General features: G+C 45.2%; 1 protein-coding gene across 1 annotated transcript in view; it reads left to right on the forward strand.

Annotated features, from left to right (window-relative positions):
* SLC26A8 (solute carrier family 26 member 8) overlaps positions 1 to 21,320 on the forward strand; it is a 75,376-nt gene that overhangs the window by 3,870 nt on the left and 50,186 nt on the right. The window contains exons 3-8 of the mRNA XM_038749395.1: positions 2,308 to 2,447; positions 5,956 to 6,072; positions 9,955 to 10,136; positions 10,914 to 11,078; positions 12,423 to 12,572; positions 17,864 to 17,946. Coding sequence (XP_038605323.1) covers positions 2,308 to 2,447; positions 5,956 to 6,072; positions 9,955 to 10,136; positions 10,914 to 11,078; positions 12,423 to 12,572; positions 17,864 to 17,946 — 837 coding nt within the window. The remainder of the gene's footprint in view (positions 1 to 2,307; positions 2,448 to 5,955; positions 6,073 to 9,954; positions 10,137 to 10,913; positions 11,079 to 12,422; positions 12,573 to 17,863; positions 17,947 to 21,320) is intronic.

A 21,320-nucleotide genomic window follows, 5' to 3' on the forward strand; every position in this document is an offset into this window, starting at 1 on the left:
TCACCAATAGGAGACAATCATAGTCATTGACAGCACTGAGTCAAATTCAAGGTGCGGAGGTTCATCACTAGATCTTCCCCTGTGCTGTTCAGTTGGGCTGAAGGAGCAGTGAGGAGGATAAGCAGAATGCAGAAAGCGGAGGAGACTGTAGCCCTCCTTTTTATCTTCTCCCTCGCTCCCACCCCTCAACCATAGATATATTTCTTATAATATCTGTTAAGCACTTACTCTATGCTGGGCACTGTACTAATCCACAGCCTTAGCACTGACAGACCTCTTTTAGACCAAATTCTCCTCACAGCAAATTCTCCTCATTCACCTTCTATTGCACTCAGCCTTCTTATAATAATAATAATATTGATGGCATTTATTAAGCGCTTACTATGTGCAAAGCACTGTTCTAAGCTCTGGGGAGGTTACAAGATGATCAGATCGTCCCATGGGGGGCTCACAGTCTTAATCCCCATTTTACAGATGAGGTTATAACATTCAATCCATCAAACCCCAGTCTAGACAACTCTTCTCATTCATTCAAATGTATTTATTGAGCGCTTACTGTGTGCAGAGCACTCTCCCTACTGGCTTTCCCTTTGGCCTACCCTACATTCAGTGATCTACTCATAATAATAATTGTGGTATTTATTAAATACTTAGTGTCTAAGCACCAGGGTAAAGACGAGGTAATCAGATCAGCTACATTCCCTGTCCCATATGGGGTTTGCCATCTAAGAGGGAGGGAGAACAGATATTTAATCCCCATGTTACAGGTAGGAAACTGAGGCACGGAAAAGTTAAGTGACTTTGTCAAGATCACTCGGCAGGCCAGTAGCTGAACTGGGACCGGAACCCAAGTCTCTTGACTCCCAGGTGCATACTCTTCCACTAATAATAATAATAATGATAGCATTTATTAAGCGCTTACTGTGTGCAAAGCACGAGGCCATGCCACTTCTCTAATTAAACTCTGTTTTCATCATCACGCCAAACTGATGAGGATAATGACAAGGACAATGAATCTGATAATGATGGTGGGTGCAATGATTAGTTTTCTCTCTGAATCCACCACTAAAACCTAAATTGCCAACCAGTGCAGCAGAGACCACAAGAACACTAGCTGCCCTCTTGCTAAAATGTCTCCTGAACACTATCAGAGCAGTTTGGGGCACAGATCTGAGTCTCCCATTTTCGTCCTGAAGCACCCTAGGCAAGGACTAGTCCTCTGGTTCCAGACCCTTGAGTTCTTGGAATTAGAATTCATTGAGAAGCAGCGTGGCTTAATGGAAAAAGCACAGGCTTGAGAGTCAGAGGACATGGATTCTAATCCTGGCTCCGCCACTTGTCTGTTGTGTGATCTTGGGCAAGTCACTTCACTTTTCTGGGCCTCAGTTATCTCATCTGTAAAATGGGGATTAAAACTGAGAGCCCTGTGTGGGACAGGGACTGTGTCCAACCTGGTTTGCTTGTATCTACCCCAGTGCTTGGAACAGTGCCTGGCACATAGTAAGTGCTTAACAAATACCATCATCATCTTTTTAATTAATTACTGCACTAAAAATGGGCCTAGATTGGCTCGGATCAAGGGCCAGATTCTTAATCGTGGTCTCAGAAGAACCATGCATAAAACCCCTCCTATATCCTCTTCTAATCTCTGGAAGTTGTGGTGTTGGCAAGCAGGTAAGAATTATCCACTATCACACTCAACTTTCTCTTACTGCTGCTAGTCCACATGATGGAAATTGGGGGGGTGGGTGCTGGCGGAGGGGAATGGGTTATTAGTAGCAGTGCAAACTTATAGGCCAGGCAGAAAATAGGAGAATTAGAGGTGTGGGGTCAAAGTCTGGTCAGTGGTGATTCCTGCAGCCACATCCTTTCCACAATAATGATAATGATTGCTGTATCTGTTTAGCACTTATTGTTTGCCAGGCACTGTACTGGGGTAGATTCAAGATCATCAGGTCCTACGTGGGACTCGTAGACTGAATAGGAGGGGGAACAGGTATTGAATCCCCCATTTTTAACGATGAGGGAACTGAGGCCCAGAGAAGTTAATCGACTTTCCCAAAATCACACGGCAGACAAGCTGTGGAGCTGGGATTAGAACCCAGGTCCTCTGACTGCTAGTCCTGTGCTCTTTCCACTAGACTAGGCTGCTTCTCTGAAGAACCCTAACCACAGAGCTTATATCGTTGAGTAGCCCATCTAGCCAATACCTCGATTGTGAGAAGGAAAAGGAGACTAGAGTGTCTCTCTAGGGCCGTGCTGCCTTTTTGAAGAACTTAAATGAAACTTGGTTCTGCTTCCTCACAGGTGCTCATGGAGAAAATTCAGAAGAATCGTCCTTATGCTCTTCCCCTTCCTGAAGTGGGTGTGTGTGTACCGGTTAAGAGATTGGCTCCTTGGGGATGTGCTAGCCGGACTCAATGTGGGCCTTATCCAGATTCCCCAAGGTAGGAAAGACAGAGAGGGATGCTGAGGGGGCCTGGATCCTTATCTCTCTTTTTCACAAAGGCAGACTGCCTAATGAACAGGCATTTGCTTGCCCAAGATGACTGATGCCAGGTGAGTATAAAACAATGTTCATTCCATTGATTTTACCAACTCTGAGCCTCTAGAAGAGGGGGATCTTTTCGGTCTGGAAAATATTTTGTACTTTTTCCTTAGGCAGCTCACTGACTAGCACTGAAGGGGCTAGGTCTACTCTTCTGGGAGGTTTAGCATGTGTGAGGCTGAGGGGCCTTAGCACAAATCCCATCCAGTGTTCCCATCTCCTTCCCATTGCTTTTTTTTTAATGGTCTTTGGCTCTGCTGGACAGCAGAGATGATAGTGAGGGAGCAGGTTGCTAACTGGAATGAAGATTTTCCACCCTCCACCAATTATTATGTTCCCTCAGACTTTACTCACATTAGCTCCGATGAGGCAATAGGGCAATGAGCCCTTGGGGAGGACACTACTGCTGTCAGTGTTGGCATGGTCCACAATACTGTTACTCTACCCCTGGTTTTATTCATCTTTTATGAGGTGAACAAAACCCACTCTTTGCAAATAAATAATGATAATAATTTGTGGTATTTGTTAAGTGCTCATTATGTGTCAAGCACTGTACTAAGCCCTGGGGTAGATACAAGATAATCAGGCCCCTCATGGGGCTCATAGTCTAAGTAGGAGGGAGAAGAATGATTGAAGCCCCATTTGCAGATGAGGGAATGTGAAGTGACTTGCCCAAGGTCACAGAGCAGACAAATGGTGGAGCTGCAATTAGAACCCAGGCCTTCTGACTCCCAGGGCTGCACTCTTCTTACAAGATGGGAGACTGATGGACTCTTTGTGAATATTTCAGAAAAGGATCCTGGGGTCATACTGAATAATCATAATAATTGTGCTGTGTATTAAATGATTGTCATGTGTCAAGCGCTGGGGTAGATACAAGATATTAGATTGGTCACAGTCCCTGTCCCACATGGGTTTCACAATCTAAGTAGGAGGGAAAACAGATATTGCACCCCCATTTTACAGATGAGGAAACTGAGGGACAGAGACATTAGTGATTTGCCTTAGGTCACACAGGAGACAAGTAACAGAGTCTAGAATGGAATCCAGGCTCCCTGATTCCCAAGCCCGGGCTCTTTCCACTAGGCCACACTGCTTCCCTTGGATAAATGGCCATCCTGAATCCTCTGTGGTTAAGAAAACAAGCATGATCCTGAGAGTCATTTTCAAGTTTATGAGGCACAGGGTGTCCTAGTGAATAAAGCAAGGGTCTTAAAGTCAAAAGGACCAGGGTTCTAATCTTGGCCCCACCACATGTCTGCTGTATGACTTGGGGAAAGTCACTTAACTTCTCTGTGCCTCAGTTACCTCATCTGTAAAATGTAGATTAGGACTGTGAGCCCCATGAGGGACATGGACTATGTCCAACCTGATTAGCTTGTATCTACCCCAGAGCTTAGTACAGTGCCTGGCACAATAATAAGCACTTAACGAATACCATAAAAATAAAAGTTTATGGCAGTTGGAATCCTGACATAATCTACTCAGGACCAGCAAGACATTTCTAGAGCCAGTTCTGGGCTTCAGAACGCAAGAGGGGCAAGGAGAATTTGGAGAGAGTTCAGAGAGTTCAGACTGTGTCCAACCCAATTTGCTTGTATCAACCCCAGCGCTTAGTACAGTGCCTGGCACATAGTTAAGCGCTTAACAAATACCATCATTATTATTATTATTATTAGAGGAAAGCCCAACAAGATCATTAGAGTATCGGATACTCATTTATTTTTATTATTAATAATAATAACAACAATAATAGTATTTTTAAGCACTTAATATGTGCCACATACTGTTCTAAGCCCTGGGGTAGATACGAGGTAATAAGATTTGACACAGTCCCTGTCCCAGACGGGCCTCATGCTCTTTCCGCTGAGCCATGCTGCTTCTCATATTTATTACTCTTTATTTTACTTGTACATATTTACTACTCTATTTTATTAATGATGTGCCTATAGCTGTAATTCTATTTATTCTGATGGTTTTGACACCTGTCTACTTGTTTTGTTTTGTTGTCTGTCTCCCCCTCCTAGCCTGTGAGCCTGTTGTTGGGTAGGGACCGTCTGTATATGTTGCCGACATACTTCCTAAGCACTTAGTACAGTGCTCTGCACACAGTAAGCGCTCAATACATACAATTGAATGAATGAATGAATGAATGAATGAATGAATGAAACCTAACAATAGCTGTGAAATATAGGAAGGGCTCTCAGGCAAAGAATGATTACCTGGGCAGCGGGAGAGACAATAGTTTTAAACTGCAGCTTGAAGGATTTAGGTAAGCTATAACCCAGTATACTGTCTTTCTAAATAAATGTTAACTCAATTGAATAGATACAAATAAGGCATTTCCTGAAAGTTAGTGGTCTTTTGAAGTAGGGTTGACTTAACTGTCTGGGGTGGGTTAGATAACCCAAGCTGAAGGCTCTCTGTTGGTATTAATCTAGGTAACCCTGGGGTTCACTCTCTAACCCAGTGTTTCTGAGAAAATGTTATACTGTGAGTGCTGCTGAGACCACCAGTAGCTGAAAGGGAGGGAATGGAGGGAGAGAAGGAAGAGGTGAAGGGAGGAGTAGAGGAGGAGGAGGAGAAGTGAGGGGAAGAAGAGGTGCAGGAAGGGATGGAAGAGGAGGGAAGGGGGGGGAATGACGAGGAAGGAGAGGAGGAAGGAGAGAAGGAAGAGAAGGGGAGAGGAGGAGGGGGAGAAGGAGAGAGAGGAGGAGGAGAAGGGGAAAGGAGGAGGTGGAGGAGGAAAGAGAGTGGAAGAAGTGGAGGAGGAGGGAAAGGGGGAGGAGGAGGAGGAGCAGCAGCAGGAAGAGTATAGCATTTTTTGAGCACCTACTGAGTGTAATGCACTATTCTATGCATTTGGGATATACAAAACGGGCAAGTGACACCTTCCCTGCCCACCAAGAGTTTACACTCTAGTGGGAAGACAGACTAGAATGTATTTTACAGAGTAATCAAAATCAATAATTGAATGTACAGTTGAAAAGATATACATATATAAGGGCTGAGAATGGGTAGAAGGAAATAAATAAGTGGTAAAGTATATAAGATGTACTCAAGTCATCTGATGTTGAGATGAGACGTTGGGGTTAGAGTTGAAGTGGCAAGCTCTTTGAGGTCAGGGATCATGTCTACCAACTCTGTTGTCCTCTCCCAAGCGCTTAGTGCAATGTGCTGTATGTAATAAGCACTCAATAAATATCACCGATTGATTGCAGCATGGACGAGTTGGGAGATGGAACTGGAAGCCAAAGGGGCAGCAAGAAAATGTATTTATCGTTGGTTCCTTGTGTGCCTACCCATATGACACAAAATCATCATTAAAAATATGTAGCAGTTTTCTAAAGTGACTTTTCTAAAGCAAATGATGTTTTGTTCTTTAAACCATGCCTTGTATTTCCCAGGTCTGGCGATCGCCTTGCTGACGAGGTTGTTGATTCCACCCCTCAATATCTTCTATTCAACTTTCTGTTGCTCGATGCTCTATATCATTTTTGGAACCTCTCACCACGTGTCTGTGGGTGAGTCCTGAGCCAGGCGGGAAGAGAGGGAGGGTGGGGTGCAAAATGCTGCCCCTGCCCTAATCAGACGCCTGCAGAGGGGTGGGGAAGCCCAACTGGAACAGAAAGAAGGATCGGAGGCAGGAACATTGGCTTAGGAGGGATGGAAGTGAGGCAAGAAGACAAATGTTCTGAAACCCGTGAAGGAGAATTCAGTTTGGGGAGGTCACGGGCCAAATTTCACTCTAGATTTTTAAGTGCAGCTTTAGAGCCAAACTCTTCTCTCATCCAAGTATGTGACTCCTAGGGCTGCATGTGAACATCTAAGCAGAATCTGTTAGAATATCCTGAAGCACAAATCGGGACAGGCAGATTGACAGCCATATGGACAGAACTAAAATTTCCATTCATGCTCGTTGACACTGGCCACAGTCACAGTCCTGCTTCCTTAATTGGAGTTATGTTCGTTCAACCCTTCCACTTTTTGCCCCCCCCCCCCTTTTTTTTTCTTCCACACAGCCTAGGGTCCACTTTCCCCCTCCATTCTCTTTTGGCCTCCCACCTCACATTTCCACAGTGCTCAGAAAGACAGGCGAATAAGCAGAAAAGTTCCAGAAGTTGAAGTCTTCCGAATCCCGCCCAGCATCAAGCACAGCCTTTAGATCTGAATTTTCTGATTTGCTCATCCCAGGCCACTCACAAAACCCAGGAGTTCTGGCCTACAAATTATTTGAAATCAGCCCCCTTCCAGTCCTAAACACCCCTATAAAATTTCTGTCCCCCTTCTGCCTCTGCCTAATTCCCAATGACAAATGGGCATTTATGACATATGTGGAATCGAAGCTCCCCAGCATCTCTGGCTGTTCCCAATCAGTTCTTAGACTAAAGAGCAGCATCAGTTTGAAGCTCCAGTGAGGCCTGGGCAGTGTAACAGATGGGTACCTTGTCCCAAGTTTTCAACCTCAGTAAATAATAGTAATGGTATTTGTTAGAGAAGCAGCATGGCTCAGTGGAAAGAGCATGGGCTTTGGAGTCAGAGGTCATGGGTTCGAACCCCGGCTCTGCCAATTGTCAGCTGTGTGACTTTGGGCAAGTCACTTAACTTCTCTGTGCCTCAGTTACCTCATCTGTAAAATGGGGATCAAGAATGTAAGCCCCACAACCTGATCACCTTGTAACCTCCCCAGCACTTAGAACAGTGCTTTGCACATAGTAAGTGCTTAATAAATGCCATCATTATTATTAAGCACTTACTATGTGCCAAGCACTGTTCTAAGCACTACGGAAGCTACAAGGTAATCAGGTTGGACACAGTTTCTGTCTCACACAGGCCTGTTCTAAGCGCTGGGGTAGATACTAATTAATCAGGTCAGATTCAGTTCCTGCCCTATATGGGGCTCAGAGTCTAAGTAGGAGAGAGAACAGTACTCATTCATTCATTCATTCAATCGTATTTATTGAGCATTTACTGTGTGCAGAGCACTGTACTAAGCACTTGGGAAGTACAAGTTGGCAACATATAGAGACAGTCCCTTCCCAGCAGCGGGTTCACAGTCTAGAAGGGGGAGACAGACAACAAAACAAAACATATTAACAAAATAAACAGAATAAATATGTACAAATAAAATAAATAAATAGGGTAATAAATATGTACAAGCATATATACATATATACAGGTAGTCCTAGGCCTAGTTTTTAGGGCCTCCCTGCTCAGGGGGACCCCGGCCCCCAGGGGTTCGGCCTCTCTGCTAGCCAACGTACTCTCTTAGGGGCTACCCTGGGAGGAGACCCCCTGGGCAAGAGGGTGAATCTGTCCCAATCCAGCCCTGGTTCGCACCCAGGCCCGCCTGTTCGGCCTCATTGTACAGTTGAGGAAACTGAGGCACGGAGAAGTGAAGTGACTTGCCCAAGGTCACACAGCTGGCAAGTGGCATAGCCAGGACTAGAACCAAGGTCCTCTGACTGACAGACCTGTGCTCAGCCCATCAGGCTGCACTACTCCTCCTTTCCCGTTCACTCCTCTCTCTCGCTGGAATTTCCTTCAGCCAAACCTGCAACGGCGGCAGAGTGATCAGAACCAAGAAAGAGTTTCTGACAAGCTGGCATTCCAGGACCTTCTGGGCAAATTGCCAATTTGTACTTCCCAAGCGCTTAGTACAGTGCTCTGCACATAGTAAGCTCTCAATAAATACGATTGATGATGATGATGATGATTGAGGCCTAAGGCCCCTGTTTCTGTTGAGCCCTGAACAATTGTCCTTTTTCCCCAAAGGCTACAAGGGCCATTCTAAGGCATTTAGCTCCCCAGCTCCCTAACTAGTCACCATTTCCAGTTCCCTGCGAATCTCCAACTATGTGCCAAACACTGAACGAAGCACTGGGGCTAATTCGGGCTCTTCATTCCTCATCATTTCCTTAATTATTTTCAGGGGAATATATCAGGGTTCATTAAAAAAAAACAGGTGAAACTGGTTGAAAAAAGAAGGTACGATATTTCTGGGTAAATAGCACATTGTATTTTGGTGTTGGGAAGGACAGTGGGTGGATAAACTGCTTACTATGTGCAGAGCGCTCTACTAAGCGCTGAGGAAAGCAGAGTGGCCTAGTGGAAAGAGCACGGGCCTGGGAGTTAGAGGACCTGGGCTATAATCCCGCCTCTGCCACTTGCCTGCTGTGTGACCTTGGGCAAGTCACTTCACTTCTCTGTGCCTCAGTTCCCTCATGTGCAAAATGGGGATTTGATAGCTGTGCCCCCTCCTACTTAGGCAGTGAGCCCCATATGGGGTCTGATTATCTTGTATCAGCCCCAGGGCTTAGCAGAGGGCTTGGCCCACAGTAAAAGTGCTTAAAAATACCATTATTATTAATATTATTATAAGAAATAATAATGGTATTATTAACACCATTAACAATAATACCAGTAACATAATATTATCAATTAATTATAAAAATTAATATTAATCATTATTTCTAACACCACCACTAATTATTAATAATGATATTGATTATTATGCTTAATTAATAATACCACATTACTAATATTATTATTAATAGTATTACAGCAACACCTTTATTAGAAATAATAATGGTATTATTAATACCATCAATAATGATATTAGTACTATAATGTTATTAATTACTTATACTAATTAATGATATTATTAGCATTAATTATTGTTAGTACTATTATTAGAAATAATAATAATAATAATGGTATTTTAAGTGAAATATTTAGGCATACAAAACAAATTTGACTCTGAGCCTATCCCCCTTAATATGTATTGAATCCAACTAAAATACTCATGTAGAACGTGAGTGAAAATTAGGAAAAAAGGGATCCTTTTGTAAAACTTGGGAATCTGGAGCCAACTGGAATTAAACTAATTTAAATGATTTAAACCAAATTCTGGTGATGGGCCATCTTCCGCAGTCTGATCCCTGGGCAACGGTGGTTCGTGGATTTCTCCGAGCACTACACCTTTCCTCTTCGATTAATATTATTATTATTATTATTATTATTATTATATTTGTTAAGTGCTTACTATGTGCCAGGCACTGTACTAAGCGCTGGGGTGGATACAAGCAAAGGGGTTGGATTCAGTCCCTGTCCCACATGCGGCTTGCCGTGTCGATCCCCATTTTACAGTCGAGGTAAATGAGGCCTGGAGAAGTGAAGTGACTAACCCAAGGTCACAGAGCAGACAAGTGGGGGATCCAGAATTAGAACCCATGATCTTCTGACTCGCAGGCCTGTGCTGTATCCACTTAGCCATGCGGCTTCTCCCAGTTGTCAGAAGTGGGATCCGAACCTCCACCTCCACGGGAGACCGCGATTCAGAGCGCTCCCTCCCACCTTGACGAGACATCCTCAGCTCTGATGGCCTCCTTCTGCTTCCTACCCAGGCTCCTTCTTCCTCGTCAGTGCTTTGATGGCCCCCGTCCTGCAGGGCATCACGTTCAATTCTGGCAACCTGCTGGTGGGCAATTTCGCCAAAGGCAACTTTTCCGATCCGGAGTTCATGAAGAATTACAATCAGGCCCTCAGCATGATGGCCACCCTGACCTTTCTGACTGGGGTCATCCAGGTAGGCTCCGACTTAGCCTCCCCAAACAAGACTTTGATTTGGAGATGGGAAAATGCCACAGCTCTCCTAAATATCTATCGTATACTCCTTTAGACTGTCAGCTCCTCAAGGGCAGGGGTTGTGCCTTTGATGTCTGCCTTTATAAGTTTCCCATGTGTCCAGTTGAGTGCTCAATAAGTGCTGTTGGTTATTATTATTATTATTATGCTATTTGTTAAGTGCTCTGCACATAGTAAGCGCTCAATAAATACGATTGATGATGAAGTGCTTACTGGGTGCCAAGCACTGGGGTCGACACAAGGTAATCAGGTTGGACACAGTCCCTGTCCCATGTGGCGCTCATAGTCTTAATCCTCATTTTACAGGTGAGGTAACTGAGGCACAGAGAATAATAATAATAATAATAATGGCATTTGTTAAGCGCTTACTATGTGCAAAGCACTGTTCTAAGCACTGGGGGGGATACAAGGTGATCAGGTTGTCCTACGTGGGGCTCACAGTCTTAATCCCCGTTTTACAGATGAGGTAACTGAGGCACAGAGAAGTGAAGTGACTTGCCCAAGGTCACACAGCTGACAATTGGCAAAGCTGGGATTTGAACCCATGACCTTCTGATTCTGAGGTCCTACCCACTAGGCCATGCTGTTTTCCATAAAGCAGACCCATTCAATGCTCACAACAAGCTAATAGTCTAGATGGTCCCGGGCGTCTCTTACAGCTCTGCTTGGCTGTTATGTCCTCTTCTCCTCTTTTCCTCTTCCCCTCCACCCACCGCAGCTGCTGCTTGGGTTCTTTTGCCTGGGCTTCATCACCAAGTACCTGTCCGAGACGGTCATGAACGCTTACCTGGCCGCCACCGCGTTACACATGATGGTCTCTCAGCTATGCTACATCTTTGGATTCGTGATCCACTTCCATACCGGTCCCCTTGCCTTCTTCTACGTGAGTATCCCCCCACCCTGGACAAGAGGGTTAACATCATCATTTTTGTTGCTGTCATTATCATTATTATTATTATTAGGACCCCCTAGGCAAGAGGGACTGCTTAGCTAGGAAGATTCCTGCCCTTCCTTGAAGTCCCTGAGTCCCAGAGAGAAACCCATTCCAAGGGTGCCAATCCTCATTCCCTCTGCTCCGTCCTAAAAGGGCTCCCATCCCTTGACTCCAGGGTTCTGGTGGATAGTTAACTTGAGTTGTATCTGCCTGCCAGAGGCTTTAATCCTTTGCAATCTTGCCTCCATCCAGACCCCCATAAAGGGAAGCTGGGGCTCCAAAGAGAAACAGAACATGGGGCTCCATGCTTCAGCCCCCCAACCCAAGGATCCCAGGCTGTGCCTGGGATCAAATCCAGACTCCACCACATGTCTGCTGTGTGACCTTGGACAAATCACTTAACTTCGCTGGGCCTCAGTTCCCTCATTTATAAAATGAGGATTAAGAGTGTGAGCTCCGTTTGGGACAGGGACTGTGTCCAACCTGATTAACTCGTATCTAGCCCAGTGCTTAGAACAGTGCTTGGCACATAGTAAGCATGTACCAAGTACCGTAATTATTATTATTAATCACAGACTCACCAGGAAAGGAAAGGAAGCTTGCTATTCCTTGCCTGACTTACATTCATTCCTTTATTCTGAGGATTTCTGGCTAAGCAGCGTACACCCCAGCCCCACAGTCCTGAGGCAGATCTTCTCCTAATAATCCATCACGTCGCTTCTCTGTACTTTATTTTCACGTCTGTCTCCCCCTCTGGACTGTAAACTCCCTGAGGGTTTGATCATGTCTACTAACTCTATTGGACTGCACTCTCCCAGCACTTAGTACAGTGTTCCGCACACCAGAAATGGTCAATAAATACCATCGATCGATTGAGAAACGTTCTTGGTTGGACAGCTTTTTGAAAGGAATGTCAAGTATTAGAAGGGGTAATGGAATAGGCTAGAAGAATGGAACCCCCTTCCCCACCCGTCCTCAGGGCCTTTGGGGTTACACAGATTGCTGCAGAAGAGCAGCTAGGGACTTCCACTACATTTGAGATTTTTGGCCCTATTTCTATCTTCCAAGAACTGTTCTTCTGAATTTTTCTTTCTGCTGCATTTTTGGAAGTTCTATCTCACTCTGCCCATCTCTTTCCCCATCTTTGTCTCTCTCTTCCTCCTCCTCCTGTTAGAGTCAGCTACAGAACTTTATATGCTACAGATTGCAGTGAGGTTGCCAAGGTAACTGTGAGTTGTGCTCGGAAGACCTATTTATATTCCACCCCCTCCCTTTGTGAATCTTTTCTTTCAGAATATACTCGACTACTGCTTAGGACTCCCGAAGGCCAATTCTACCAGTATCCTGCTGTTTCTGATCTGTTTAGTCACCCTGAGAGTCAACAAATGTATCAAAATCTCTTTCAAAGGCTACCCCATCGAGTTTCCCATGGAGTTTATCCTGGTAGGTGATTTGGATCTCCTGAATTGATCATCCAGACTTACCAGTCCTAGTGTGTTGGCAGGGAACATGTCTACCAACTTTGTTATATTTTATTCTCCCAAGTGCCTAATATAGTGCTCTGCACTCAGTAAGTGCTCAGTAAATACCATTGATTAATTGATCGATCGAATAGTGGTATTTGTTAAGTACTTACTCTGTGCCAAATACTGTATTAAGCATTAGGGTAGATAATCAAATCCCACCTGAGGCTCTCTAAATAGGAGGGAGCCCAGGTATTGAATCTCCATTTTGCAGATGAGCAAACTGAGTCACAGAGAAGTGAAGTGACTGCCCTAGGTCACACAGCTGGCAAGTGGACTGTGAGGCCACTCTTTTAGACTGTGAGCCCACTGTTGGGTAGGGACCGTCTCTATATTTTGCCAACTTGTACTTCCCAAGCGCTTAGTACAGTGCTCTGCACACAGTAAGCACTCAATAAATACGATTGAATGAATGAATGAAGTGGTGGAGCCAGGATTAGAACCCGGGTTCTCTGGCTCCAAGGCCCGTGCTCTTTCCAGTAGGCCAAATTGCTTCTCCTATTATTATTATTATTTCATTTGTTGAGCACTTACTAAGTGCCAAGCACTGCACCAAACATTGGGCAGTTAATCAATCAATGGTATTTATTGAGTGTTTACTATGTGCAAAGCATTATATTAAGCTCCTGGGAGAGTAAAATACCACAGAATAAGCAGACACGTTTCTTGCCCATAACAAGCTTACAGATAGCACTGTTGTTGGGTAGGGACCGTCACTCTATGTTGCCAACTTGTACTTCCCAAGCGCTTAGTACAGTGCTCTGCGCACAGTACGCGCTCGATAAATACGATTGAATGAATGAATGAATGAATAGCAGATAAACAGCTCTCACTCCTCTCTTTCAGCAGATTAAGCTGCTTGGTAGGAAAGCCTCCAGCTGAATGCTCCCTTGGGCAGTGTAGCTGTTCACCAAGAGCCAATATTTATCTCCAGGGAAATGGCTGAGGCAAGTCACTAAGAAGCATATGTGGCCTAGCGAAAAGAGCACTGGTCTGGCCTAGGAGTCGGAGGCCCTGAGTTCTATTCTCCACTTTGCCACTTCCCTGCTGGGTGACCGTGAGCAAGTCATTTCACTTTTCTGTGCCTCAGTTCTCCTGTTCTCCCTCCTATTTAGACGGTGAGCCCCATACTGGACAGGGACCGTGTCCAACCTAATTAACTTGTATCTACCCCAGGACTTAGAACAGTGTTGGTCAAGTATAAGTACTTAAATACTATTGAAAAAAATTCCATTAGTTTAGAAAGGCACATCAGCATTTAACCACAGTTGTCAGCTGCTCCATGTGGGTATTTTCCCATCTGTGTTTCTCCTGATTCTGCTTCACCCGATGGGGACCAACGGCCTACGCCAGCTGGCCGTATTCCTTCCCGTTCCTCCCAGCAGCTGGAAAAAAGGAATAGGGAACTGTTGGCTGGAGGAGATGACTGGTGGGGGGGAGTCACTTGGTAGCCAGAGCAATCAATCAATCAATCAATCATATTTATTGAGCGCTTACTGTGTGCAGAGCACTGTACTAAGCACTTGGGAAGTACAAGTTGGCAACATATAGAGACAGTCCCTACCCAACAGTGGGCTCACAGTCTAGAAGGGGGAGACAGAGAACAAAACCAAACATATTAACAAAATAAAATAAATAGAATTGATATGTACAAGTAAAATAAATAAATAGAGTAATAAATATGTACAAACATATATACATATATACAGCTACAGAAAGTCCCCTGGTACAGTGGGTGGTGCTTTGGCCAATGCTGAAATGCATCCGCAAGGCAAGCTCAGCAACTCTTGGGGAAAGGGCCCAGCTTCAAGGCCTCTGGGCTCATCTGCCGGAGAGGGTCCCCTGATAAGTCCGGGATCAGAAATTCCCGCTCTCCCTCCAAGAAGGTCAGGATCCAGAACACCCCTCCCCCAGCCCTGCTCCTCCTTGGGAAAAGTCATCTGGCCTCAGTGTGGCTGCAGCCTCACATAGAAAACAGCCAACCAGCTGCCCCACCCTTCTCCCCTCAGATTGTTAATCATAATAATCATAATAATAATGGTATTTGTTAAGCACTTACTGTGTGCCAAGCACTGTTTAGGTACTAAGATAGATACAAGGTTAACAGGTTGGATGCAGTCCTTGTCTGTAGTGGGGCTTAATCCCCATTTCAGAGATGAGGTAACTGAGGCCAAGAGAATAATAACGGTAATTGTGGTATTTGTTAAGTGCTTACAATGTGCCAGGCACTTTACTAAGCGCTGAGCTGGACACAGGCATATCAAGGTGGACACACTCCCTGTCCCATGTGGGGCTCACAGTCTTAATCCCCATTTTACAGATGAGGTAACTGAAGCACAGAGAAGTGAAATGACTTGCCCAGGGTGACACAGCAGACAAATGGCGCATCCATGAATAGAACCCAGGTCCTTCTGAATCCCAGGCCTGCGCTCTATCCACTAGGCCATGAGGCTTCTCAACAAACTGTGGGAGTGGAAGATGGCGGCAGGAGTTACCGAGGAGAGACGGGGAATATCAAATCTCTACGTCTCAAATGTTGAAGTTCACTTGTACCTTGTTTTATGGACTTGGACGGGCAGTCTAAGAAGGCTAGGGCCGACAGTCACCGGATTCTTTTGCTGGTTGGTAGCCTATGGCTGGAATGAAAACTGAAAGAGGCGCATAAGAGGTAGCAATTAAGTGAGGCATCCAAACAAACTTGCCTCCTTGCTGGCTGTCCAAGAACTTCAGAAGTTTTCAGTGGTTCAGTTATGAATGGAGCTCTCAGGGCCAACTCCAAATACCAGTCAGTCAATAGTCTACATATGAGTACTTACTATGTTCCGACCTCAGTATTAATGATGGCATTTATTAAGCGCTTATATGTGCAAAGCACTGTTCTAAGTGCTGGGGAGGTTACAAGGTGATCAGGTTGTCCCACGGGGGGCTCACAGTCTTAATCCTCATTTTACAGATGAGGTAACTGAGGCACGGAGAAGTTAAGTGACTTGCCCAAAGTCACACAACTGACAATTGGCCCAGCCGGGATTTGAACCCATGACCTCTGACTCCAAAGCCCGGGCTCTTTCCACTGAGCCACGCTGCTTCTTGTATTAGGCACAATGGGGAAGGACAAAGGAAAGGCACAGTCTGTACCACTGAGGAACTGGCAGTCTGATGACAGGACAGTTCCAGATATGCACCCAGATATACACAGAGATACATACTAAGAAGCAGCTTGGTCTAATGGAAGGGACCCAGGCCTGGGTTCTAATCCTGGCTCTGCCAATTGCTGGCTGTGTAACTTTGGGCAAGTCACTTCTCTTTTCAGTTACCTCATCTGTAAAATGGGGAGAAGCAGCATGGCTCAGTGGAAAGAACCCGGGCTTTGGAGTCAGAGGTCATGGGTTCAAATCCCGGCTCCTCCAATTGTCAGCTGTGTGACTTTGGGCAAGTCACTTCACTTCTCTGGGCCTCAGTTCCCTCATCTGTAAAATGGGGATGAAGACTGTGAACACCCCGTGGGACAACCTGATTACCTTGCAACCACCCCCGGTGTTTAGAACAGTGCTTTGCACATAGTAAGTGCTTAACAAATGCCATCACCATTCTTATTATATTATTATAATTATTTAATCATTATAATTAATATATATAATATATTATATAATATTTAATTATTATATATTATAATTATATTATTATTTTGTTCTCTGTCTCCCCCTTCTAGACTGTGAGCCCACTGTTGGGTAGGGACTGTCTCTATATGTTGCCAACTTGTACTTCCCAAGCACTTAGTACAGTGCTCTGCACACAGTAAGCGCTCAATAAATACAATTGATTGATTGATTGATTGATTATTATTATTTATTGAGTGCTTACTGTGTGCAGAGCACTGTACTAAGCGCTTGGGAAGTACAAGTTGGCAACATATAGAGACAGTCCCTACCCAACAACGGGAAATCCTCCTCCCTCCAACTTAGATTGTGACCCCCATGTGGGACAGGGATTGGGTCCAACCGGACAAACCCGAATCTACCCCAGTGCTTAGAACAATGCATGACACGTGGTAAGCACTTATCAAATACCATTAAAAAATAAAACAAAATAAAAAAAACACAGACAGTACTGAGTCCTCAGGAGGGACAGAGGAAGGAAAAGACAGACCTTTCTCTCAAAGAGCTGTCAATTTGATGGAGGATGGGAGGAGCTCTCCGGACAGGTGCAGAAACACCCACCTAGCAGAAGAAATTAATTGAAAGCCAAAGGGACAAAGAATTTAATAGAGACACAAGTACCATCACTGGTGAGCAGCACGGCCCACTGAGTAGAGCATGGGCTTGAGAGTCAGAAAGACCTGGGTTCTAATCCTGGCTCCGCCACTTGTCTGCTGTATGACCTTGGGCAAGTCACTTTGTTTCTCTGTGCCTCGGTTACCTCATCTGTAAAATGATGATTAAGACTGTGAGCCTCACATGGGACCTGGATTTTGTCCAACCTGATTAGTTTATGTCTACCCCAGTGCTTTGTACGGTGTCTAGCATACAGTAAGCACTTAAGAAATACCATAAGAAAGTATTTGGCATACAGAGGAATGCATAAATGCAGGGATCACTGTAGTGATGGAAATATTCAACCCGATTTACTTGTATCCACCCCAGCCCTTACTACAGTACCTGGCACATAGTAAGCATTTAACCAATACCGTAATCATTATTTTTATTATTATTACTAATCAGACCTGGGGTTAATTTAGGTTTTTTTCTATTAGTGTCCACAGTCCCTGATTCCTAAGACTTATGAAATTCACGTAGCTTCTCCTTAGGATAGGCTCTACAGTTCCCTCAGGGTTAATGAGCCCACTGTTGGGTAGGGACTGTCTCTATATGTTGCCAACTTGTACTTCCCAAGCGCTTAGTACAGTGCTCTGCACACAGTAAGCGCTCAATAAATACGATTGATTGATTAATGAGGAAAAAAAGTCCTGGTGTGCCCATTATTCCACTGCCAGACAAACCAGGGCATGTTTTTCCTTTTGGTCCTGGTTTTTGGAGGAAGCTGAAGCCAGGCTGGATAGAGGCAGTAGGTGCCCTGTCAGTCTGCCCTACAGAGATTATTTTATCCTCCAGCTTTAATAGTTTTCACATCCTGCCGAAGGCTGCCAGGCCAGGCCGACCCTGTTCCTCTCAGAGACACTTGCTGAGAGATAACACCACTGTTCTCCTTTTATAGATCGTCGGCTTCACTGTCATTGCAAGCCAGATCCATCTGAGTGCCGAAACCAGCAAAACCATCATCGAAATGATTCCCAATAGGTGGGTCATTCACATCCCCAGCAGCACTCTCTCCCCTCTCATCCATTTTTAGCTTTAGTTCTCCAGAGCAACCCCACAAGAGGAGCTTAGGTTGATCAGAGAGGAAAAAGATGAGTGGGGCCGGGGTAGGGAGGATGGAAGAGGGTCTCATCCAATTGGACCCCAGCTCAGCTTCATGCTCTAGGCAAACAATATACTGGGTAAGACCCTCTGAACTGTAAGCTCCTTGTAGGCAAGGAACTCTGTTGTACTCTCCCAAACTCTTAGTACAATGCTCTCCATAGAGAAACCACTCAAATCAATTAATCGGTCGTATTTATTGAGTGCTTGCCGTGTGCAGAGCACTGTACCAAGCACTTGGGAAAATACAATTCCAACAGAGTGTTCTAGTGGATAGAACATGGGCCTGTGAATCAGAAGGACCTGGTTTCTAATCCTTGTCTGCTGTGTGACCTTGGGCAAGTTACTGGACTTCTCTGTGCTTCAGTTCCCTCATCTGTAAAATGGGGATTAAGGCTGGGAACCCCATGTGGACAGGGATCGTGTCCTATCAGATTGGCTTGTGTCCACCTCAGCGCTTAGTATAGGGCCTGACATATAGTAAGGACTTAACAAATATCATTAAAAAAACCCACCAAAACAGAGTTGGTAGACACGTTCCCTGCCTCAGCGAGTTTACAGTCTAAAGGATAAATCAGTAAATACCATTGACTGATTGAATGATGATCTATTGAGAACAGGGGAAAGATGGATCACTTTGGACACTGACTACTCTGCTTTTCCTGCTTTGCTTTCTTCCTGCGCTCTGCCTTGAGAACCAGCATGGCTTAATGGAAAGAGCATGGGTTTAGGAGTCAGAGGATGTGGGTTCTAATCCCGGCTCCACCACTAGTCTGCTGTGTGACCTTGGGCAAGCCACTTAACTTCTCTGTGCTTCGGTTACCTCATCTGTAAAATGGGGATTAAGACTGTGAGCCCCACATGGGACAACCTGATTCCTTTGTAAGTACCCCAGCGCTTAGAACAGTGCTTAGCACATAGTAAGCGTTTAACAAATACCATTATTATTATTATTATTCCACTGTGCAGGTAGAGTTCAGGAAGCAAACTCCTCTAGCTCCTCACTGAGTTTGAAGCACTGTGGCCTAGTGGATAGGGCCCGGGAATCAAAAGGACCTGGGTTCTAATCTCAGCTCCGCCTTCTGTCTGTTGGGTGACCTAGGGCAAGTCACTTCACTTCTCTGTGTCTCAGTTATCTCATCTGTAAAATGGGGATTCAGACTGTGAGCCTCACGTGGGACATGGACTCTGCCCAACCTGATTAACTTGTATCTACCCCAGTGCTTAGTACAGTGCCTGGCACATAGTAGGCGCTTAATACATGTCATGAAAAAGAAAAAAAGTTATCAGGGAAGCCAGTTTCCAGGGCTCCTTCCTCATTCATTCATTTAATCGTATTTATTGAGTACTTACTGTGTGCAGAGCATTGTACTAAGCGCTTGGGAAGTACAAGTTGGCAACATATAGAGACGGTCCCTACCCAACAGTGGGCCCACAGTCTAGAAGGGGGAGACAGAGAACAAAACAAAACATATTAACAAAATGAAATAAATAGAATAAATATGTACAAATAAAATAGAGTAATATATACATACAAACGCATATACCTATGTACAGGTGCTGTGGGGAGGGGAAGGAGGTAAGGCGGGGGAATGGGGAGGAGGGGGATAAGAAGGAGGGGGCTCAGTCTGGGAAGGCCTCCTGGAGGAGGTGAGCTCTCAGTAGGGCTTTGAAGGGAAGAAGAGAGCTAGCTTAGTGGATGTTGGGAGGGAGGGCATTCCAGGCCAGGGGAATGATGTGGGCCGGGGGTCGACGGCTGGACAGGCGAGAACGAGGCACAGAGAGGAGATTAGCGGCAGAGGAGCGGAGGGTGCGGGCTGGGCTGGAGAAGGAGAGAAGGGAAGTGAAGTAGGAGGGGGCGAGGTGATGGACAGCCTTGAAGCCCAGAGTGAGGACTTTTTGCCTCGCTGGCCTCATTGACAGGCTGACCCCCTCCTTTGCCAGTTTGACTGGAGCAGAGGCCAATTCTCCTCTCACCGCAACCTACTTGGCCTGGCTTCAAAATACTGACTGGTCATGGCCTCTAGCACTGACTCAACCCATCCCCGGTTTCCAGCAAGAGAGCTTAGGTCCTTCCAGGAAAGGGTATTATGTTTGGAGAAGGGATTTGGAGGCGAGAAGAAGAGGAGTGACTTGGCTTGAAAGGACAAGGGGTTGAGAAGCAGCTAGGCCTAGTGAAAAGAGCATGGGTTTAGGAGTTAGAGGGCCTGTGTTCTAATCCCCTCCCAGCCACTTGCTGGCTGGGTGATTTTGGGCAAGTCGCTTCATGTCTCTGTGCCTCAGTTTTCTCATCTGTAAAATGGGGATCTGATACCTGTTCTCCCTCCTGCTTAGGCTGGGACAGTGACTCTGTCCAACTTGATTATCCTGTCTCTACCCCAGCGCCTAGTATAGTGCTTGGCACATAGTAAGTGCTTATCAATACCACAATTATTATTATTATCAAAGATCCAGTGGCTTAGGTTAGGGTGAATTAGAACAGATGGAATAGAAGACTAGAGCTGAGAAGGACCATAAACTGAGCATTTACCTAGCATACTTCCAACACAACTCCAGGGGTGCTTGATAAATACTGCTGGCTGATGATTTTTTAAAAATAACCTAGACTATAACTATTCAGTAATTGCCAGTTTTCCAGGAGAACAGAATGTTCATTTCCAAAACACTCTGACAAGTTCGCCTCTCACTCTGGCAGTAATGAAGGGAAGTCAGGTCTTCAGTCGAATGTTTGTCCTTTGTAATTTGACTTGCTGCAGCTCCGGGCTTGAGAAGCATCCAATGCTGCTAAAAATAGCCGCGTCGATTCAAACCACAACTGGACTGCAAAGCCCCACATCTGGGAATCATAGCGATTGATCAAGAGGCCCATTTCTGCTTCCCAGAAAAGCTCAATGCCACCCTTACAATCTATTAAGTGCTTACTGGGTGCAGAACACTCTACTAAGCGCTTCCCCACAAAACCCTTGCCCACTTCCTCCCTCTGGCCGGGAACTCCCTTCTCCTTCATTTACTACAGACCACCACTCTCCCCACTTTCAAAACTCCCCTAAAATCATTCAACCAATCAGTGGTTTTATAGAGCACTCACTGTTTGCAGAGCATTGTTTTAAGCACTTGGGAGAGTAGAGTATATCAGAGTTGGTGGACAGGTTCCCTGCCCACAAGGCGCTTACAGTCTAGAGGTGAAGACAAACATTAAAATAAATTCTGCATATGTACATAAGCGCTGTGGGACTGAGGGTGGGCTGAAGAGT

Source organism: Tachyglossus aculeatus, chromosome 7 (assembly GCF_015852505.1).
Source record: "Tachyglossus aculeatus isolate mTacAcu1 chromosome 7, mTacAcu1.pri, whole genome shotgun sequence".
Taxonomy (NCBI): Eukaryota; Metazoa; Chordata; class Mammalia; order Monotremata; family Tachyglossidae; genus Tachyglossus; species Tachyglossus aculeatus.